Below are 18,468 nucleotides of genomic sequence, written 5' to 3' on the forward strand. Positions count from 1 at the left end.
ACATTTTTCTGGGATTCTGTACTTTCAGCCAAGATCCATCTGACACAGCAAGGATATCCTTCATGCCATGTAGTCTTTGGAGTCCTGCTCGAATTTCTGGCAGCTCCCTGTCAAATGATCGATGCTACCAATGTGTAAGTAACTCCAGCAACATTTTGCTCACTTACATTCATTACAGTATTGATGATATTGTTCCCTAATGCTCACATTATTCCGAGTGCCTTTCTTTGGAATTTGGAAAGATAGAAATCTTCCAAATTTCTTGGTATAAACTAGTGAGTGCTTCTAATGCTGCACCGGTGTTTAGAAACATTTCCATTTCTGGACCCTTGTTTTTTAATAATGTCTTCAATGACACTGCACTTCTTCTCTCAGCATCCTTGGTTCTTGACCATACACTGACTCTTGAAATTGTTGGACATTAGATGCTTCATTTGGGTAATTGGTTCTATGTCTTCATTCCATCTTCCTGCATCATTCAATATTTTGACCATAGAATCCTTCAATATTGCAACTTGAGACTTACAATTTTTTTCTCCATTTCTTTCAGCTTAAGATACGTTGGACATGTTCTCTTTTGATTTCCTAACTCCAGCTCTTTGTACATTCCATTATAATATTCTGCTCTGCCTTTTGAAATTTTACATTCCTCTTTTACTTTATCATTTTCTCTGTTAGATAAAAGGTATTTTCAATAAAGCAGCTGTTGGTCTTGCAAAATTCCATCATGCCACCACCACCTTCATCTCCATCACCAAGGCCATATTTTACAACCACTATTCTTTTTTATTTATCTCCAATTTTCAATTTCAGTTGCCAATAATTATGAATGCATGTTGATTTAATGCTTGATCGACTTCAGATGGAAGAACTTGGTAAAATTCTTCAGTTTCTTCATCGCTGGCTTTACTGATGGGGTGCAAATTTAAATTCTAGCTGTATTATCTGGACTTACCTGTAGGTGTATTGATCCTCTCTTATCACAGACAGCTTTGTAGTTGAAGATAGATCTTGACATGTTCTCTTTGACAATGAGTGGGGCGCCATTCCTCTTTGATTTACCATTTCAGGCACAGTAAACAACATGATTGTGGAAGTCAAAATGGCCAACACTAGTCCACTCAAACCCATTAATGCCTAGGATATCAATCTTTGAGCATTCTGTTTCATTTTTGATGACTTCTAATCTTCCTGGTGTCATACTTTGTATATTTACAGATGTTTTCATAGATGTTTATTAATAGATGTTTGCAGCTGCCTCATCTCACTTTGTGTTGCAAATAAAGACCCAACAACTTCATTCCATTTAAGTCATTCGGGTGGACTCTGAGGTGGCAGCTCTTTCACATTGTGTTTTTGATTGAGTGCCTACCAACCTGAGGGATTCTTCTGGGACTATATCCAACAAAGTTCTGCTGCTACTTATAATATTTTTGGTAGCTAATTTCTCAGAATCGATTGTCTATTCTTTCTTCCTAACCTATTCTTTGTCTAAAACCCCCACTGAAAACTGTTCCCTATGGGTTATCTTGCTGGTATTTGAAATACTAGGGGCATAGCTTCCTGAAACACAGCAACATGCAAGTCACTACAAACTGACAGTCCAGTGATGGGCGATTGTATTACAAGTTATTAATTCCCTGTCATTCATTAGAGACATGAATCGTAATTTTTTGATCCTTTAGGCTATGAGGTTTATAACCAAGCTCATATTCACACAGAATTGCTTCAGGCTATTTTATATGTATCCACAAAAAACAGAATACACATTCTTTTCAAGTATTTCTGGAACATTCATCAAGTTAATCTGTATTCTGAGTCATAAAACAACTGTCAATAAATTTAAAATAACTGAAACAATATAAATTATGTTTCTGACCACAAAGTAGTTGAAGTAGAAATCAATAAGAGACAGTCTCCTGGAAAATCATCAAACATTTGAAAATTAAACTGCTGATATCTAGGAAACCCACAGCTCAAGAAAGAATTCACAAGGGAAATGAGAAAACATTCTTAATTGAGTGAAAATGAAAATAGAGCTTATAAAAATTTGGGCATACAGGCAATGAAAATCTTTAAAGAAATCTATGACTTTAAATACTTATATTTGAAAATTAAAAAAAAATTCAAGTAATTTCCTTAAGCTTTCACCCTAGGATATCTGAAAAAGAACGTCAATTAAACCACAAACAAAAAGAATAGCAAAAATAAAAAACAGTAAACTAAGTGCAAGAACTAAGATAAAAGACAACATATACTATATTATTTCATTTCTATGAAATTTTATAAAAGACAAGAAAAATGCAATTACATGTAGACAAGGGTTGCACCTGAGGAAACTGACGGCTTTAGAAATGGGTGTGAGGGAACATTTTTATGATTATGAGAATGTACACTGTACAACATTCTCAAAGCTCATGAAAATGTTTATTTTTTTCTTAGAATGGATGGACTTTAGTGACACAGATTATATCTCAGCAGCAGTCTGTAAGGAACTCTGATTGCATAGCCATAAAGGATATGTCCCTTATCATTCAGTAAGACTTTCATCACATACCCTCGATTTCCATTATCTGCTACGAAGCTGATTCCAGTTTATGATGCCCTGCTGCGTTAAGAGTTGAAGGGCTACCTTGGGCGTCTTTAGTTGTGATGGGTCGCCTCTCTTCTCCACTGCCACCGAATGGGCTTGAAACCCCAGCCTGTGCTTTATGCTTGGGAGTCAAAGGCAAACTGCCCCACCCAGGGAGCTCTCGTGAAGAATTTTACCACAATTCAGAAATCGCAGTATGAGATCCAGCAACTCTCTCCCTACTAAGGTAACCTGGAGAGAAGCTCCCAAAGCCCCCAAGGATGCTGTAAAAGGAAAAGAAGGCCAATTGGATACAGAAAAAAATAATAACAACCGGCCTTCAGACTGACAATCAATTACAAAAATGAGTTAACCGTTGGGGCTGGTTTCCATTGGGAGGTGAGGACTTGGGGGACATTGCGAGCCAGAGTGGTGTCTATGCTTGGTCGCTATTGTGTTAGAATAATTGAGGAACGTGAACCCACAACAGCCATAGCTTGCAAAGATCCTTTGGATGTGTACTTGCCGCGTGTTCTCTAGACAGTCTGGAGATGCTACATGACATTACAGTTTAGAACTAGGATTGGCTGGGAAACACCAGCTTTTTTACTTCGGTGAGCGCCATGTGACATTTTAAATTCATGCATTCCAAATATTATTCCAGGTTCACTCCTCTTCCAGTTGTACTTAAGAAATAAACACAAATAATCATGAAAAAAATGAAGAGATCTCACTGCCACCTGGTCCATTCCAACAGGATAGTCCTGCCAGTCAGTTGCTGAGCCTGTCACTTTGTGGGTTAGGAAGCCTCATCTTTCTCCCGCAGAGCGTCTGGTGCTTTCAAAGGAATGAAAGGGTACCTCTTACCTCCATGCTGGTGCTGAATGCTCTAGTCACCTTTGCTTTGATGCTTATAACTTGTCCAACTCTAGAAAAAAAACCACAAAGAGAATCTCGTTCATTCTAGCGAATGTCATTTCAGTCATTGAGATGTATTCGACTGTATGTGCCAGAGAGCAATTCCCATTTATCATGTTAGTGTACTGAAAACTCTCATTCATATTAAAGAAGAAGATAATACCAAGAAACAGATGTTGACCATTGTCAACTACAGAGCTAATAGTGTTATACATTAGCAAGATATGACAAAATAACAATCTATAAATTACCAAGGGCTCATGAGGGAGGGGGGAGCGGGGAGGGAGGGGGAAAAAAGAGGACCTGATGCAAAGGGCTTAAGTGGAGAGCAAATGCTTTGAAAATGATTAGGGCAAAGAATGTACGGATGTGCTTTATACAATTGATGTATGTGTATGTATGGATTGTGATAAGAGTTGTATGAGCCCCTAATAAAATGTAAAAAGAAAGAAAAGAAAAGGTCAGAGAGCCACCTGCCTTCCAAGTCTTCAATAGATACCTTGACTGAAATGTTGTGTTTCCTTAAGGAAAATTCAAACAGGGGACCAAATTCATATACCTTATAATTGTATTAAATTTTTTGTTAAAGTCGTAATTAACAGAATAAAGAAATAAGCAAGCAAAGGGATCAGCCTCCCCAGACCTGAACAGCCCCTTGCTGTGGCTAGATGATTCATGTTGTCCACATTGGAGGGACTGTGATCACGGTCCAGAGTTGCTTCTGCTCTGCCCAGGTCCTCGGCCATCTCTGATCCCTTCATCTTAAGCAAAGGGTGAGAGATCCCTGCCCACCCCACCCCCCAAAAAGGGACAGCATTTTTTGCTCCGTTCACTTAAAAGTTGAGCTCTTTCTTGGTCGTCTCTTCATTTTCTGTTTCAGAAGGGAAAAGACACCTGACCTAACCTGTTTCTTCACTGACATCCTTGATCCCACCCTCCCCTCCCCCCCGCCATAACCAGCGTTCTTGATAACGCTTTTCTTTTGCCTACCTTTAATCTCTTCCCATTAGGTGACTCCACATCACACTGTAAAAATATTGCTTTCAAATCTGTAGTATGAACATCTCAAGATTTTCCTCTTCTCTTTCATATTCAAACTTCCAGGGAGGGTGGGTATACTTTTATAAACCCTACATCACTCTTACTTGTTGTTGTGAAGTGCCACGGCGTCATCCCGATGCACAGCGACCCTATGCATCACAGAATAAAGCGCTGCCTGGACCTGCCCTGTCCGCACAAGTGTGCTAATGGCTGAGCCCACTGTTGCAGCCACGGTGTCAATCATCTCGCTCAGGGCCTTCATCGTTCTCTGCCCCTCTACTTTACCAAGCTGATGTCTTTCCCCAGGGCGAGTCTCTCCTCATAACGTGCCCAATGTGTGTGAGGTGCAGGCTCCTTAGCCTTGCCTCGCAGGAGCATTCTGGTTGCACTTTATCCAAGACACACTTATTATTTGGGGCAGAACATGGTACTTTCAATATTCTTCTCCAGCATCATGATCGATATGCATGGATTCTTCCTTGGGATTCCTTTTTCAGTGTCCAATTTTCACATGCATATTGGCTGTGGCTTGGGCCAGGACACTTTACCCCTCAAAGTAACATTCTGGCTTTTCTACAATTTAAAGACGGCTTATGTTTCAACTAGCTCATAAAAAAGAGTTTATATTTCACCTTAGGCATGCATACATTCCAGCATGCGCTATTCTGACCAGCACATGTGTGTGTGATTCTCACCAGCCTGAGTGAACATTACCCTCAGAAAGTGTACCACATTTATCCATACACCCTATAAAGCCTAGAATATTACTTTACGTATAAGCAATAGATGTTTGTGAATTTCCAAAAGCAAAGCATCTGGTATGGCTTATAATGTAGTAGCTTCCTGTATGTGACTTCCCAATGTTTTCCTCTTGGTAGAGATCCCATGGAAAAGATGAAATAACTCCACAAAGACATCACTGAAAAAGAAATTTACAGACCAATATCCCTCCCAAACAGACACACACACAAAAAAAGAAAAAACACCAACAAAACAGCTAATGGAATTCAACAACATATATAAAAAAAACAATATATTGTGAGCAAGGGGGATTCATACAAGATATGCCAGGATGGTTCAATGTAAGAAAATTAACCAATGTCATTCACAACATATGTAGAGCAAAGGCAAACAGCCATATGGTCATTATTTCATGGCTATCAGGTGTGAGAAGGTGTGGGAGGGTAAATTTCTCCCCAGAAGGCAGACACACATTATCTTGGGAGAAGGGGAAGGAAGATGCAACATAAGTGAGGTCCACAAAAAGCGATGACGGCAAAGGTGCTGAGGAGAACAGAGTTAAAACTCCAGGGGCGAGTGCTATTCTACACGCGACCTCATAACAAGTAGCAAGTGAATGCACATGTACACGTGTAAGCTAAGGTGGTATGGGAAGGAAAATAGGAAGACAGCCACAAAAATGATATATATATTTGACAGAGGATGTTGGTATATTTATACTTATCTAAATGTGCTATATGCTATCAAGATGCATTGCTAATGATTGGTAATTGGAATGCTAAAGTTGGCAGCAAAGTGGAAAATATTGGCCTTGGTGATTGAGATGAAGCTGGAGATAGCAGGATAGAATTTTGCCTGGCCAATCACTTCTTCAACCCAAATATGTTTTTCCAACAACACAAAAGATGACCAGATATGTGAACTTCTCCAGATGGAATAGACAGAAATCAAGTTGACTACATCGGTGGGAAGAGATGATGGAGAAGTTCAATACCAGTAGCTAAAACCAAACCAGGAGCTGACTGTGGGAAAGACCATTAATTGTTCATATGTAAGTACAAGTTGAAGCTGAAGAAAATTAAAACAGGTCCATGAGAACCAAAATATGATCTTGAGTACCTCTCACTCAAATTTATACCTAGATCCTGAGGCAGTCATTCGAGCAGAACAGGGAAAGGCGCATGGTCTAAAATGAAGACGGGTGTGCATCAGGGTTGTATCCTCTTAGCATAATTACAGGATTATGTGCTAAGCAAATAATCAGAGAGGCTGGATCATATGAAGAAGAATGTGACATCAGGGTTATAAGAAGGCTAATTAACCACTAGCAATGTGTAGATAACACAACTCTGCTTGCTAAAAGTGAGCAGGGCTTGACGCACTAATGAAGATCAAGATCAACGATTGTAGAACATTGTAACATCAGGATACACAGAGAAAAGATTGAAGTTGTTGGGGATTTTGTCTTGCTTGGACACACAATTGATGCTCTTGGAAACAGTAGTCAAGAGATCAAAAGACACATTACCCTGGGTAAATCTGCTCCACAAGTCTTACTGCTTTGGAGTGTGGAAAAGCAATCGTGTTACTTTGTAGATTAAGGTGCACTTGACCCAAGCCTTGATACTTTCAATTGCCTCATATTCATGTGAAAGGTGGACATTGAATAAGGAAAACCAAAGAAGAATCAATGCTTTTGAATCATGTTGCTGGCAAAGAATATTTAAAGTACACGGCCCGCCATAAGACCAAAGCGATCTCACTTGGAAGAAGTGCATCCACAGTGCTCCTTAGAGACAGCGATGGCGAGACTTCATCTCACACACTTTGGACTTGTTATCAAGAGAGACCAGGAGGACATCATGCTTGGTAAAGGAGCAGAGAAAATGAAGGCTCCCCCCAAACAAGATGGACCGACCCACAAATCGGAATCCACAAACAATGCCGGTAGCACAGCCTCACACACCAGAACAATTGTAAGCCGGCACCAATCGAGCGTGCTTTTTCCCTGTTGTAACCCCAGTTGCTGAATAGGAGTCAACTTGATGGCACCTTACAACACAATGCACACTCTCAATAAGCCCACAGACAGAGTAAAGTAAAGCAGGAGACAAACGTTTGAAAATATTTTCTCGGTGAGAAAATACCTTGAGGGAATAGTTGCTTGGCCTGGGAGTCCTGGACCATAGTCCCAGGTGAAACCACGGTCAAGGGACATAATGTACTCCCCAAGAACAATTTTTTACATCCTACTATGATGAGTAACAAATGAGGTCTTAACAATTTTGTGAACAGCCTTCTACGCTTCAACTTTTGGTCTCTCCCCATCAGAAACAAAGATGCAAGAAGGAAATTTAAAACTCATGGGAACAATTTGTCCAATGGACTGATGAGTTAACAATGTGAACCTTAGTCTCCATGAAGCTAAGAACGAGATGGTTCCCAGGTGTTACTGCTGACCACTCTGACAAGGATCCCATTAGAAGGTCCTGGATTGAACGGGGGGAATGTGGAAGAAAGCTTGAAATCATTAAAAAAGGGAAAAGAAAAGGGCCAAGCTTATTGGTCTACTGGAGATTAATGGAACCAACCTCGTCCTGGTGACTCAATTGTCAGCCACTCCAGAGGTCTCTGGGTAGAGGGAGGGTGGACAACAATACCAGTGAGGTCTGCATACCTTAGAATAACTAACCATTGGAGATCAAAAGGGCAGCATTGGCCCAAGGACAAAGGTGAGAAGGGTTATGTAAGAAAGAGGGCTGGAAACAGCAAACACTGGGGGAAGAAGTGGAACAAATGGTGCGACCCTGTGGGGACGGCAATCACACACACACACACACACACACACACTGATGCACAAATGAAGCATTGACACACACACACAAATGAAACACTGACACACACGGACACAAATGAAACACGGACACACATGCACACAAGTGAAACACTGACACACATGCACACAAGTGAAACACTGACACACATGCACACAAATGAAACATTGATACACATGCACACAAATGAAACACTGATATATACGCACATAAATGAAACACTAACACACATGCACACAAGTGAAACACTGACACACACAAATGAAACACTGACATGTGCACACAAGTGAAACACTGACACACATGCACACAAGTGAAACACTGACACACACACAAATGAAATACTGACACACACAAGTGAAACACTGACACACACAGATGAAACACTGACACACACAAGTGAAACACTGACACACACACAAGTGAAACACTGACACACACAAGTGGAACACTGACACACACAAATGAAATACTGACATACACACAAATGAAACAGTGTCACACATGCACACAAATGAAACACTGACACATGCACACAAATGAAACAATGACACACGCACACAAATGAAACACTGATACACACACACTTGAAACACTGACACACTCACATAAGTGAAACACTGACACACACACACACAAATGACACACTGATTTGCTCCGTAAACATTCATCCAATTCACTGTGTAAAGACAAACAAGAAAGCCCTGACTGTAGGTTTGTACAAAGACGTGCTGAAGGAGCCTGCAGCGCCTACCAGAAAGGGTATGAAACGTGGGTCAGAAACACATGCGGCTGTACTGGCCAAGGTGGCGTTATGTGAGCCTGAGGAACAATATCAACTTCAGTGAAACGAAGCCCACCAACTACTGTCATTTCCATGGTTCAAAACGATATTTTAAAAGGAGGAAAGAATGAAGCCTACCTTTCTGTGCACACTGTAGCTCAGTGCAGCAAACTCATCGATGAAAGATAGTCTACCTTACGAAAGCCCTTCAGATCGTGACTGACGAGGAAAGGATCCAATCAACATACTGCAATTTTACAGATGCCTACGGGAACAACAGTTCCGAACAGCGGGCATTAGCTGTCACATGTCCTGAATGGAATGCACTTCTGCCAAAATATCAAACTAGGTCAACCCTAAATATGGAAGCATCCTTTTACAGGAAATACTGGGGAAAGGCGAGCCAGTCAAATAAGATGACAATAATACAAATATTAACGTGTGGTAAGTTCTAGAATTCAAAAACATGGTTTGTTTCCTTTTATTAAGCAGATGCCAAACAAAGAGAAGAAAGGGCAAGTTATAAATCAAGAGGGATTTGAGAGACGTGCAAACCGACCCAGTGGATTTGGATCTGCCTTCAAGTAGCCAGTTTTTGAAATTAAGCAAAGGCAAACAAAGCACATGTGTTGTGTCAGGGTTTCAGAGACTTATATGGTGGCTAAGTCGCTTTGCTTTTCAAGCAGCGCGCATCTTTCAGGAATGTGTGCTGCATCTTTACGGGTGATGCCTGGGACCTGCTTAGGAAGAATCCAGGGGTGTGGAGGTGTGAGGAGGGTGATTGCTCAGACAAGATGTCCTCGAATGCATTGGGTTGTAGTTGGGCAATGGGTGCTTCTGGATACATTGTACAATTCCCTTTATTTTATTTATGTTTCAAAATCTTGCAATTTTCTACAAAAGGATGTGTCCATGCATCTCCGCACTTCCACATTTGCCATCTCTGCTCAGAAGAATTAGTGTTTACCCAACAACCTCAGGATGAAATCCGCCGTCATGGAGATACTTGTGATCGTTCGTTGCTCTTATGGAGGAAGCAGCCATTAAGAATCAGCATCTACAAGGGCTGCTCGAAAATATATGCAACGTTGAGAGCTGATTCTCAGCAAGATTGTGGCTGTTGACACCTTCAACGTTTACTAAAAACAATCCCTATGATTGTTTTTCACTGATACCTGTTGGGTCGAAGTTTATTTATTCTATCAACAAATAAAATCACTAATATGTAATGGATAAGCTTGGGTGCCACAGCTGCATGTGCCAATGAACCAATAGACCCCGGGGAAAGATGCAACGAAGCAGTGCCACTTACCTGACGACCTCTTCAAACTGTATGTCATCCACGGAGGCTGTAACACAGGAAACCCCGGCATGCTTTTCAGCTTCAAAAATAGGTAAAAAAAATGCTGTGTTAGTAATTACATTGGAATTGTTCCACTTTAGGGAAAAAGAGTAAAGAAAACTAAATGGATGTGTTTTAGCCCCTCTCATTCATTACATCACCACTGTGACCACACAAAAGTACCCTGGAAGCACCGTGGTTAAAGTATACAGCTGCTAACGGAAGGGTTGATGATTCAAATCCACCAGCTGCTTCACAGGAGACAATGTGTCAGCCTGTTTCTGCACACATTTACAGCCCAGGAAGCCTATGTGGCAGGGCGACTCTGTCCTGCTGGGTTGATGAGAGTCGGAACCAACATGCCCCAGTAGGTCTGGTTTGGACAACCGTCCATCACCATGCTCTGGGTCAAAAGAGTTCCTCTGATCTGTAAATTAATGGTTCTTCTCTGTCGTAAATTCAGTTTCAATACCCACTGTGTTAGACCGGGTGACAAGAGACACAAATCCAGAGATGCTCAGATATGTCTAAGAAAGAGCGTTCTACCCAGAAGGAAGTATGAACCCTTGATAAATGATAGATTATTATTGCTTTCATATCTTACACTGCCTTTTGCTGTGTCCCTTCACCCACGTTTCTGTTGTTCATCTCCCCTGGTGGGGGGACGGGTGTTAAACGTCGATCCTCGCAATTGGTTCCCCTTTCTCCCCCTGCTCCCCGCACCTAAGACCAACATTTTGCTTCTTTTCTTTTAATTTTAGAGAAAGTTTTCTGGGGAAATAATCCAAATATACTATTCAATCGTTCCATCATATCAAGAAGTGTTGCACAATGGCCGCCACATTCAAGTTGAGCGCACTTCCTTTTTCTTGTGCTCCTTGTTGTTAACGTCCTATTTACCCCAGTCTCCCCAGCTGCATCCCAGAGCTACCCTTAATCCGGTTACTTTCTCTCTCTCTAGATCCACCATTCTGGATTTCCTGTACCAGAAAACGTACAACCCAAGGTGTCAAACTAGTTAACAGCAACAAAATGATTAGAGAAAAACTCCAGTTGGAAAGAAAACAGAAAATGTTCAGCACTAGAACTCTAAAGTAGGTCGAAGGGGTGAGATTGTAAAGCAGTTATGCCCATCGCCTTCCCTGTCCCAGCACTTACTTTCTTTGTGGAAGGTTCTGACACGTCCTTCTGCCAGGGTTTTGGTTTTGATCGTCAGTCGATTAACTACCAGGCAGCTTTGACTTTTTCAGAAAACTTACCCCAGCCCACCCCCCGCCTTGTTTTGGAGACTTTGACTTTGATGCCATAGCAAGCCTATCAGGCAGCCTAGGACTACCTGTGTGTTTCCAGGCCTCACTCTTAACAGGAGCAGAAAATCCCATCTTTCTCCTTAGGACCTGGCTAGCGGTTTCCACTGCTGACCTTGAGATTAATGGTCTAGTACAAAATCACTTGGCCACCAGGGCTCCTTTAATGTGATACTATGAATGGAAAGAGAGCGAGGTAAAGAGTGACTCGCCCTGAATTTGTGTGCCTTCTCTACAGTGGATTACTTTAACTGTAATACGCATTTATTGAAAGTCTCAGCTAAAGAGAGTTGAAAAAAGACTCCAGAGAGCAAGTACTTAGCACACTCTTCTCTACTATCTAATTCTAATTTTACAAGCTTCAGGTAACTTACTGTTCTTCTCAACATACACATCACATGAACCGATTTGCCAGAAAACTAGCCACACTAAAACTCTGGGATGACGATGGACGTGAACGGAAAGGAATATGGAACGTCGGTCTTAGGAACACTCAAGGTGAGCACTGTGCAGTTCCAAAAGCAAGCCCAATGGGACCCAATGGGACAGAGCACAACTTCCCCATCACGTTTCCCAAGCTGCAAATGTTCACTGAAGCCTACTACCACGTCTTTCTCCCATAGAGCACCCACGGATTTCTGGGTAGGAGCCATGGTGGCACTGTTGTGTCATCGTTGGACTGATAACCATAAGGCTGGTGGTTCAAACCCATCAGAGACTCTGTGGGAGAAAAAGAAGCCTCCGAAACCCTATTTAGGGTCACTGTGAGTTGAAATATACTTGATGGCAGAGGGTTTAGTTTTGAGGTTTAATTTCCAAATACTGAGCAGAATCAATCCTTTCCCCCCCACCCATTTAGTCAGTGCCAGTTTGAGGTATGGTCCCCGTTAATGTCCTTTAGGGACTTAAGATTGTCAGTGAACTGTTGACAATTAACATTAACAAATTTTTGTTGTGAAATGTTGACCAAAGAGTACCTAAGAGACATTCATTCCATGAGCAAATGAGTTGTTGACATTATTGTCACGTACCATATATATTAATTATGAGTCATTAATTGCCAATAACTAAAACACAGTAATCAATAAAGACAATTTAATTAAATATAGGATATTTATTAAGTTTACACAGCACTATGCTACATAGCATGAGACATCAAGAAGAAACACAATCATAACAATAGGTACCCTTTACAGTGATAGTCTTGGGAACTCATGGGGCAGTTCTACCCAGTTCTACAGGGCTGCTATTTGTCAGCACGGACTTGATGGGAGTGAGTTTGGTTTTTTCCTATATGATTATATTGGACTTTTCTCCATATAAGTTTGTCAGTTGTTGTTGATGTTGTTGGACACCGCAGAATAGATTCCAGCCCATAACAAAATCCAGTCCAGGCCCACATCACCCTCCAATTCTTGTTTGCTTCAGCTCAGTGCTACACCCACTATGTCAATTCATCTCAATCAGGCTCTTCCCCCTCATCACTAATTCTCCACTGTCCCCCAAATGATGTCCTTTTCCAGGGACTATTTATTCCTGGTCTGTTCCGAAGAAGGAAATGAAGTCTCACCATCCTCGTGTCTTAGCAGCATTTTGGTTGTATTTCTTCCAAGACACATTGGTTTGCTCTTTGGGGAGCCCATGGTACTTTCAACACCACAGTTCAAATGTATCCATTTTCCTTCTTGATGCATTTTCCAAACACCATGGCTTGGGTCAGCCATACCTTAGGTCTCAAAGTGACATCCTTGATTTTAACACATTAAAGAGGTCTTATGCAGCACCTCTGGCCAATACAATGCATGGTTGTCATCACTTGCCTTCTGCTTCCATGAATATTGATTGTAGAGCCAAGCAAGATGAGATCCGTGACAACTTCAGTCTCTTCTCCACTTACTATGAGTTACTTATTGGTTCAATTGTGAGGTTGTGGTCTTTTTTACACTGAGTTGTAATCCATACTGAAGGCTGTAATCCCTGATCTTCATCAGCAAGTGCTTCCAGTCCTCACTGTCAGCCAGCAAAGTTGTGTTGTCTGCGCATTGCTGGTGATTAATAAGCCTTCCTCGAATCATAATATTTTTCATCTTCACATGGTCCAGCATCTCAGATTATAGATTGAAAAAGTATGGTGAAAGGCTACAATCCAAATGCACACCTTCCCTGGTTTTACATCATGCAATATCCCCTTGTTTCATTCAAATAAATGTTTGTTGGTCCATGTAAGTATTCTATATGAGCACAATGAAGTTTTTTGAAATTCCCATTTTCCTCAATGTTTGTTATGTTCCACACTGTCTAACATCTTTCCATAGTCAATAAAATACAAGTAAACATACTTCTGCTATTGTGTACATTCAAGTTTCCATGTAGCATCAGCAATGATGTCCCTTGTTCCACATCTTCCTCTGAATCGGTCTTAAATATCTAGAAATTGTGTCGTGTTTGGTAGAACACTCCAGAGAAGCAAAATAAGTGACACTGCATGTGTTGGATATAGACAGATATTTATATCAAGAAACAGTTTACACAGTTGTAGAGATAGATTAAGTCCAGTCCAGTTCAAGTCAGGCTTCTCCTGACTCATAGACGCTAATGAACCTGAAGCAGGATGATGATGCAGAGATAGCTGGGGGCACAGGCTGGTGGATGTAGAGGTACTATGAACCTGAAGTCAGCTTAATGAATCCACCATTCTAGTTCACTGACAGCTGTTGGGATGGCAAGTGATGCAACAGGAGATTGAGGAACCAGAAGGGTGAGTCAACTCCAGCAGAAGGCAAAGCACAAAGAGAATGACACTCTCTTCAGTCTCTCGTCTACAAAAGGCAGTGGCCTGATTTATAGTTTGGGCTCCTCCCCTATTCTGCACCAGGAGTCTCTTGACCTAATCCGTAACCATCACATCTGTCAATATATTGCTGCAACCATTTTTTCAATTAAATAACCCGAGTTCAACAGGACAAGCTTATTTTTGTTTATATTTTTGATGGTCTTTCATACAGAATATCAATATTGTTATTGTGAGGTCCATTCCAACTCGTGGCAAGCCCATGTGTTACAGAAGAGAATTTCTCCAAAATGCTTTCTCCAGTGAAATCTTTTCGGAAACAAATCACCAGGACTTTCTTTTGCAAAGCTGCTGGGTGGGTTTGAGCCATCAACCTTTAGGTGAGTTGTCAAGGACAAGCAACAGCAAATGAAGAAGAAATTGTGAGCCCAGGATATTTCAAAATAGGTAAGAGACATGGGGGTGGGAGAGTGACTAAATGGTGGCTTCAAGCTTCTTGTCTTGAGGGACCGAAGAAGAACAGGGCCACTGCCAGAAATGAGGTTGAATGCCAAAGTGATGGTGTTGATTGGATCTTCTTTTAACTCCTGAGGAGATATTTCAGAATCTAATAATGCTTTGGGGCCATGCAGGTGATTATTATTACTTATCATAGTGATGCAGCTCTATAAAAGTCCTGACTAATAAAGGAAAAAATGCCAGAAAAAATAAAAACACATTTTATTGTATTATTTCTATTTCTTCAAAGTAGAACATTGTGGTGGGATATTTTTTCCCCCGTCATAGATTTAGTTACACCTGCATTAGACAACATCCCTTGCTTAGCTGACACCTCTCCCTCACCATAGAATGTATACCATAAGCCTTGTTTCTCAGAACAATTTTGTCATAAAGTTTTCTTCCATATTAGACTGATTGTCACTGTGCTAGTTCCATTATCTGTTGTCAATTTTAGTGTTAAAAGTGAAGGGGTGGAGTTTAGCCTGTCAATCAGGTCACAGCTTGATGACCTCATTCAGAGACGCTAAGTAGATCAATAGCTCATTGGGAGTTGGGACACACCCTCACTCCCTGGGAGACATTGCAGTTGACAAGACACAGGGAGCTATGCTAGGGCCCTGAGCTGGAAGAATCATGTGGAGACCCCTGCCAGCTCTGAGATGCTTACAATGCCACTGGATCCACAAGACTTCCTACCCACTGTCCTGCGCTCTTCCTGCCTTCCTGCGTCATTGCATGTGTTTCATGAGTCCAAAGAGAACTTTATAGATTGGTATCGGACATATGGGCTAATATTGACTAATGGACTTGATTTGGACTGAGCTGGGAGGTTTTCTCGATATTTAATTGCTCTTGTATGTAAAGCTCTTTTTTATACACATATGAGTGTCTATACATTTTGTTTCTGTAATCTACCCAGACTAACACAGCCACATAACTGTTCATTTCCTGAAAATTTTGATTATCAACTTGGTCTTTCTGTGGTTTGAGTTTTCAAAGGTTTCCAAACTCTTAGGAAGTTTAAGCCAGTCGGGGAGAGGGCACTTGTTTCTCCACTATAGGAAGGGTAGCAGTCCCAAGCAAGGGAACAGTAGCAGTTGCATCTACCAGTATCACCGAGTGCACTCAGCTGCCTTGGCCATAGGGATCCTCCTTACTAGCAACCTCAATAATTTATAAACCTGTTGCCTTCTCCTACAAATAGGTTAATCTTATATTCTTAGTTCCATCAGGATGTTATTAGAAACTACCACCAATCCTGTTAAAATTTATGGAGGCAGAAATTAAATAGACCTGTCCACCAACAGAAAGTGAACTAACAGATTGGCATCAATCTGATCTTTGATGACTGATCTTTGCAGGTGGTTAACACACGCGGTATTGGAAATTCCATGAGCACTCACTGAGAAGCGCAGCGTGTCTAATTATTCCGGCTTACATTTTGTTCTCTGTAGAATGAAGGGACTGGAACACGTGATCTTTCAAACCTAGTCCAGCTCCAAGGTTTTATGGCAACTTTAAGTTGTACATTTTCTGAGCTTATAAAGTGCTTCATACAAAATAAGCCATCTTTTCAGAAATGAGATTCCAAGATCTGCAGCCATCCATTCATCCATATACCGGCCCATTGATCCATATACCAGTCCATTGATCCATATACCAGCCCATTGATCCATATACCAGCCCATTGATCCATATACCAGCCCATTCATCCATATACCAGCCCATTGATCCATGGATCCATGGATCAGCCAGCCATTCTTTTCATCAATAGGTTTCTATTTAGCACGCACAAGAGGTTGAAGAAGGGGCCCTAGTTGTGCAATCAGTTAAGTGCTTGACTGCTAACTAGGGTGGACAGTTCAAGGTGTCAATCCATCTCCTTGAGGGCATGGTACCCAAACACACGGAATGGCAGGGGCAAAGAGGAGACTTCAGCAACCGTTTAATTACACGGCGCACTGAAGAGATCTGCCAAGGTGTCAACAACCAGTCTCACGCCTCTGAGGGCATTTCTTTTGTTGGGCAAAATAGCTATTTTTATCAATGGATTTGTCTTGTCACGTAATGAGCTTATTTGTGTTCTTTAAAAGGGCATCATTAGTATCTTTTCTATTTTTCAAATATGATGTCAAATAACCAGGATCCTCATCGATGTGGCTGGTGTAAAAGGGTCCTATAGCCAAAGTGTTTGAGAATCACTGACTTAGACCCCTCTTTTGGCTCTGGCTCTCTCTCTCTCTCTCTCTCTCTCTCTCTCTCTCTCTCTTTCTCTGACTCTCTCTCAATTTTAAAAGCTTGACTTGCACTTTCTTGTTTCCCAAGGCCCACAGCCATCCACAGGCATCACATCTGCTCTAATCACTTCTTATTTAATTTTATTTTTTCTCTTCCAACCTCTTTCCCTGCCCTTCTAGGTCTAGTGCAGGCTTCTGTCCTGGCACAGGGCAATGTGACCGGCCTCAGCTCGTGACTGGACTCCCATCACCCCTGGCCCCTGTCCTCCCGCACCCCCACAGTCGCAGCCACCCTTCCCCCCAGGCTGTCCCCCCAGGCTGTCCCCCAGCCTTCCCAGACGGCGCCTACCTGCCAAGCAGGCGGCTGTGTCGATCCACTTGAGCAGCTGCCCGGCGCTCAGCTCGCCGCGGGGGTTGGCGTGCATAGGCAGGATGGTCTGGCTCATAAGCACCTCGGCGAGCGCCGGCCCCGCCATGTCCGAGGCCGCGAGTGAAGCCCCGGAGAAGGCGCCGCCGGCCCGCCCCGCTCCAAAGGGCACCCGGGAGCCGCTGGGCTTGGCCCCGAGCCGCGCTCGCCGCTGGCCACCAACCTCTGCGCGCTGCTGACACGTGCAAGGCCGGGGTCAGGAACAGTGGCCGGCCTGGAGATGCGCAGGGGCGCTTGTGCTTTGGAATTCAAATTCTGAGGCGACCAAGGCAGGCAAAGCAGGCAAGCGCCAGGTGCTCCTAAGCAGCGGAGGGGCGATAACATACTAACAGGGCTGTTGAGAGAATCCAATGAGATCCTGGGAGGCAATTCCCGCACGTCCTTGGCTGCCGGGACAAGCAAAAGGCCCAAAGGAGTTGTCTTCAAGGAGGCTCAGAGCAGCACTGGGCTCCACAGGCTTTCCAACGGCTGGTTCCTTGGAAGTCTGCCAGGCCTTTCTACCTAGCGGCATTGAGGTGGATAGAGATAGATGCTGGCTTCCTGCGTAAGTAAGGATGCCATGGTTGATGTGAAGGGTTTGGCAAGGAATGGCGAGTTCAGAATGGATTAGGGAAAAAAGAATGGATTAGGTAAAAGCTATCTCAAAAATTTAGACCATGTGCTTTAGAAGCCGATTAAAGGGTACTGGAACCTGCCTTTCGGGCTGGTGGTGCAGCAGTTTAAGCATTGGACCGCTCACCCAAAGAGCCGGAGTTCTAAATGAATGTCATGAACTACTACTGAGGTGTTTCGTCAAGACTACCTGGCCAACAAGGCAACGACAGCCTGAGCACCTGTCTGTTCACTTTCCCAGCTGCCTGCTTTTCTGTAACAGGGGTGCCTAGTAACGGGCCCAAATGCCACTGCTTCAAGGGACCCCGAGGCACCTCGACAGAGGCCTGGGGGTTTCCTTCTAACCCTCAGCTGTGGACAA

General features: G+C 42.5%; 1 protein-coding gene across 1 annotated transcript in view; it reads right to left on the bottom strand.

Annotated features, from left to right (window-relative positions):
• Positions 1–17,544, bottom strand: part of ACOT12 (acyl-CoA thioesterase 12) — a 63,518-nt gene extending 45,974 nt beyond the window's left edge. Inside the window, exons 1-3 of the mRNA XM_075543066.1 lie at positions 17,418–17,544; positions 10,203–10,272; positions 3,440–3,500 (exon numbers count right to left, since the gene is read on the bottom strand). Coding sequence (XP_075399181.1) covers positions 3,440–3,500; positions 10,203–10,272; positions 17,418–17,544 — 258 coding nt within the window. The remainder of the gene's footprint in view (positions 1–3,439; positions 3,501–10,202; positions 10,273–17,417) is intronic.
• Between the last annotated feature and the right edge of the window lie 924 nt (positions 17,545–18,468).

Source organism: Tenrec ecaudatus, chromosome 2, assembly GCF_050624435.1.
Source record: "Tenrec ecaudatus isolate mTenEca1 chromosome 2, mTenEca1.hap1, whole genome shotgun sequence".
Lineage (NCBI taxonomy): Eukaryota > Metazoa > Chordata > Mammalia > Afrosoricida > Tenrecidae > Tenrec > Tenrec ecaudatus.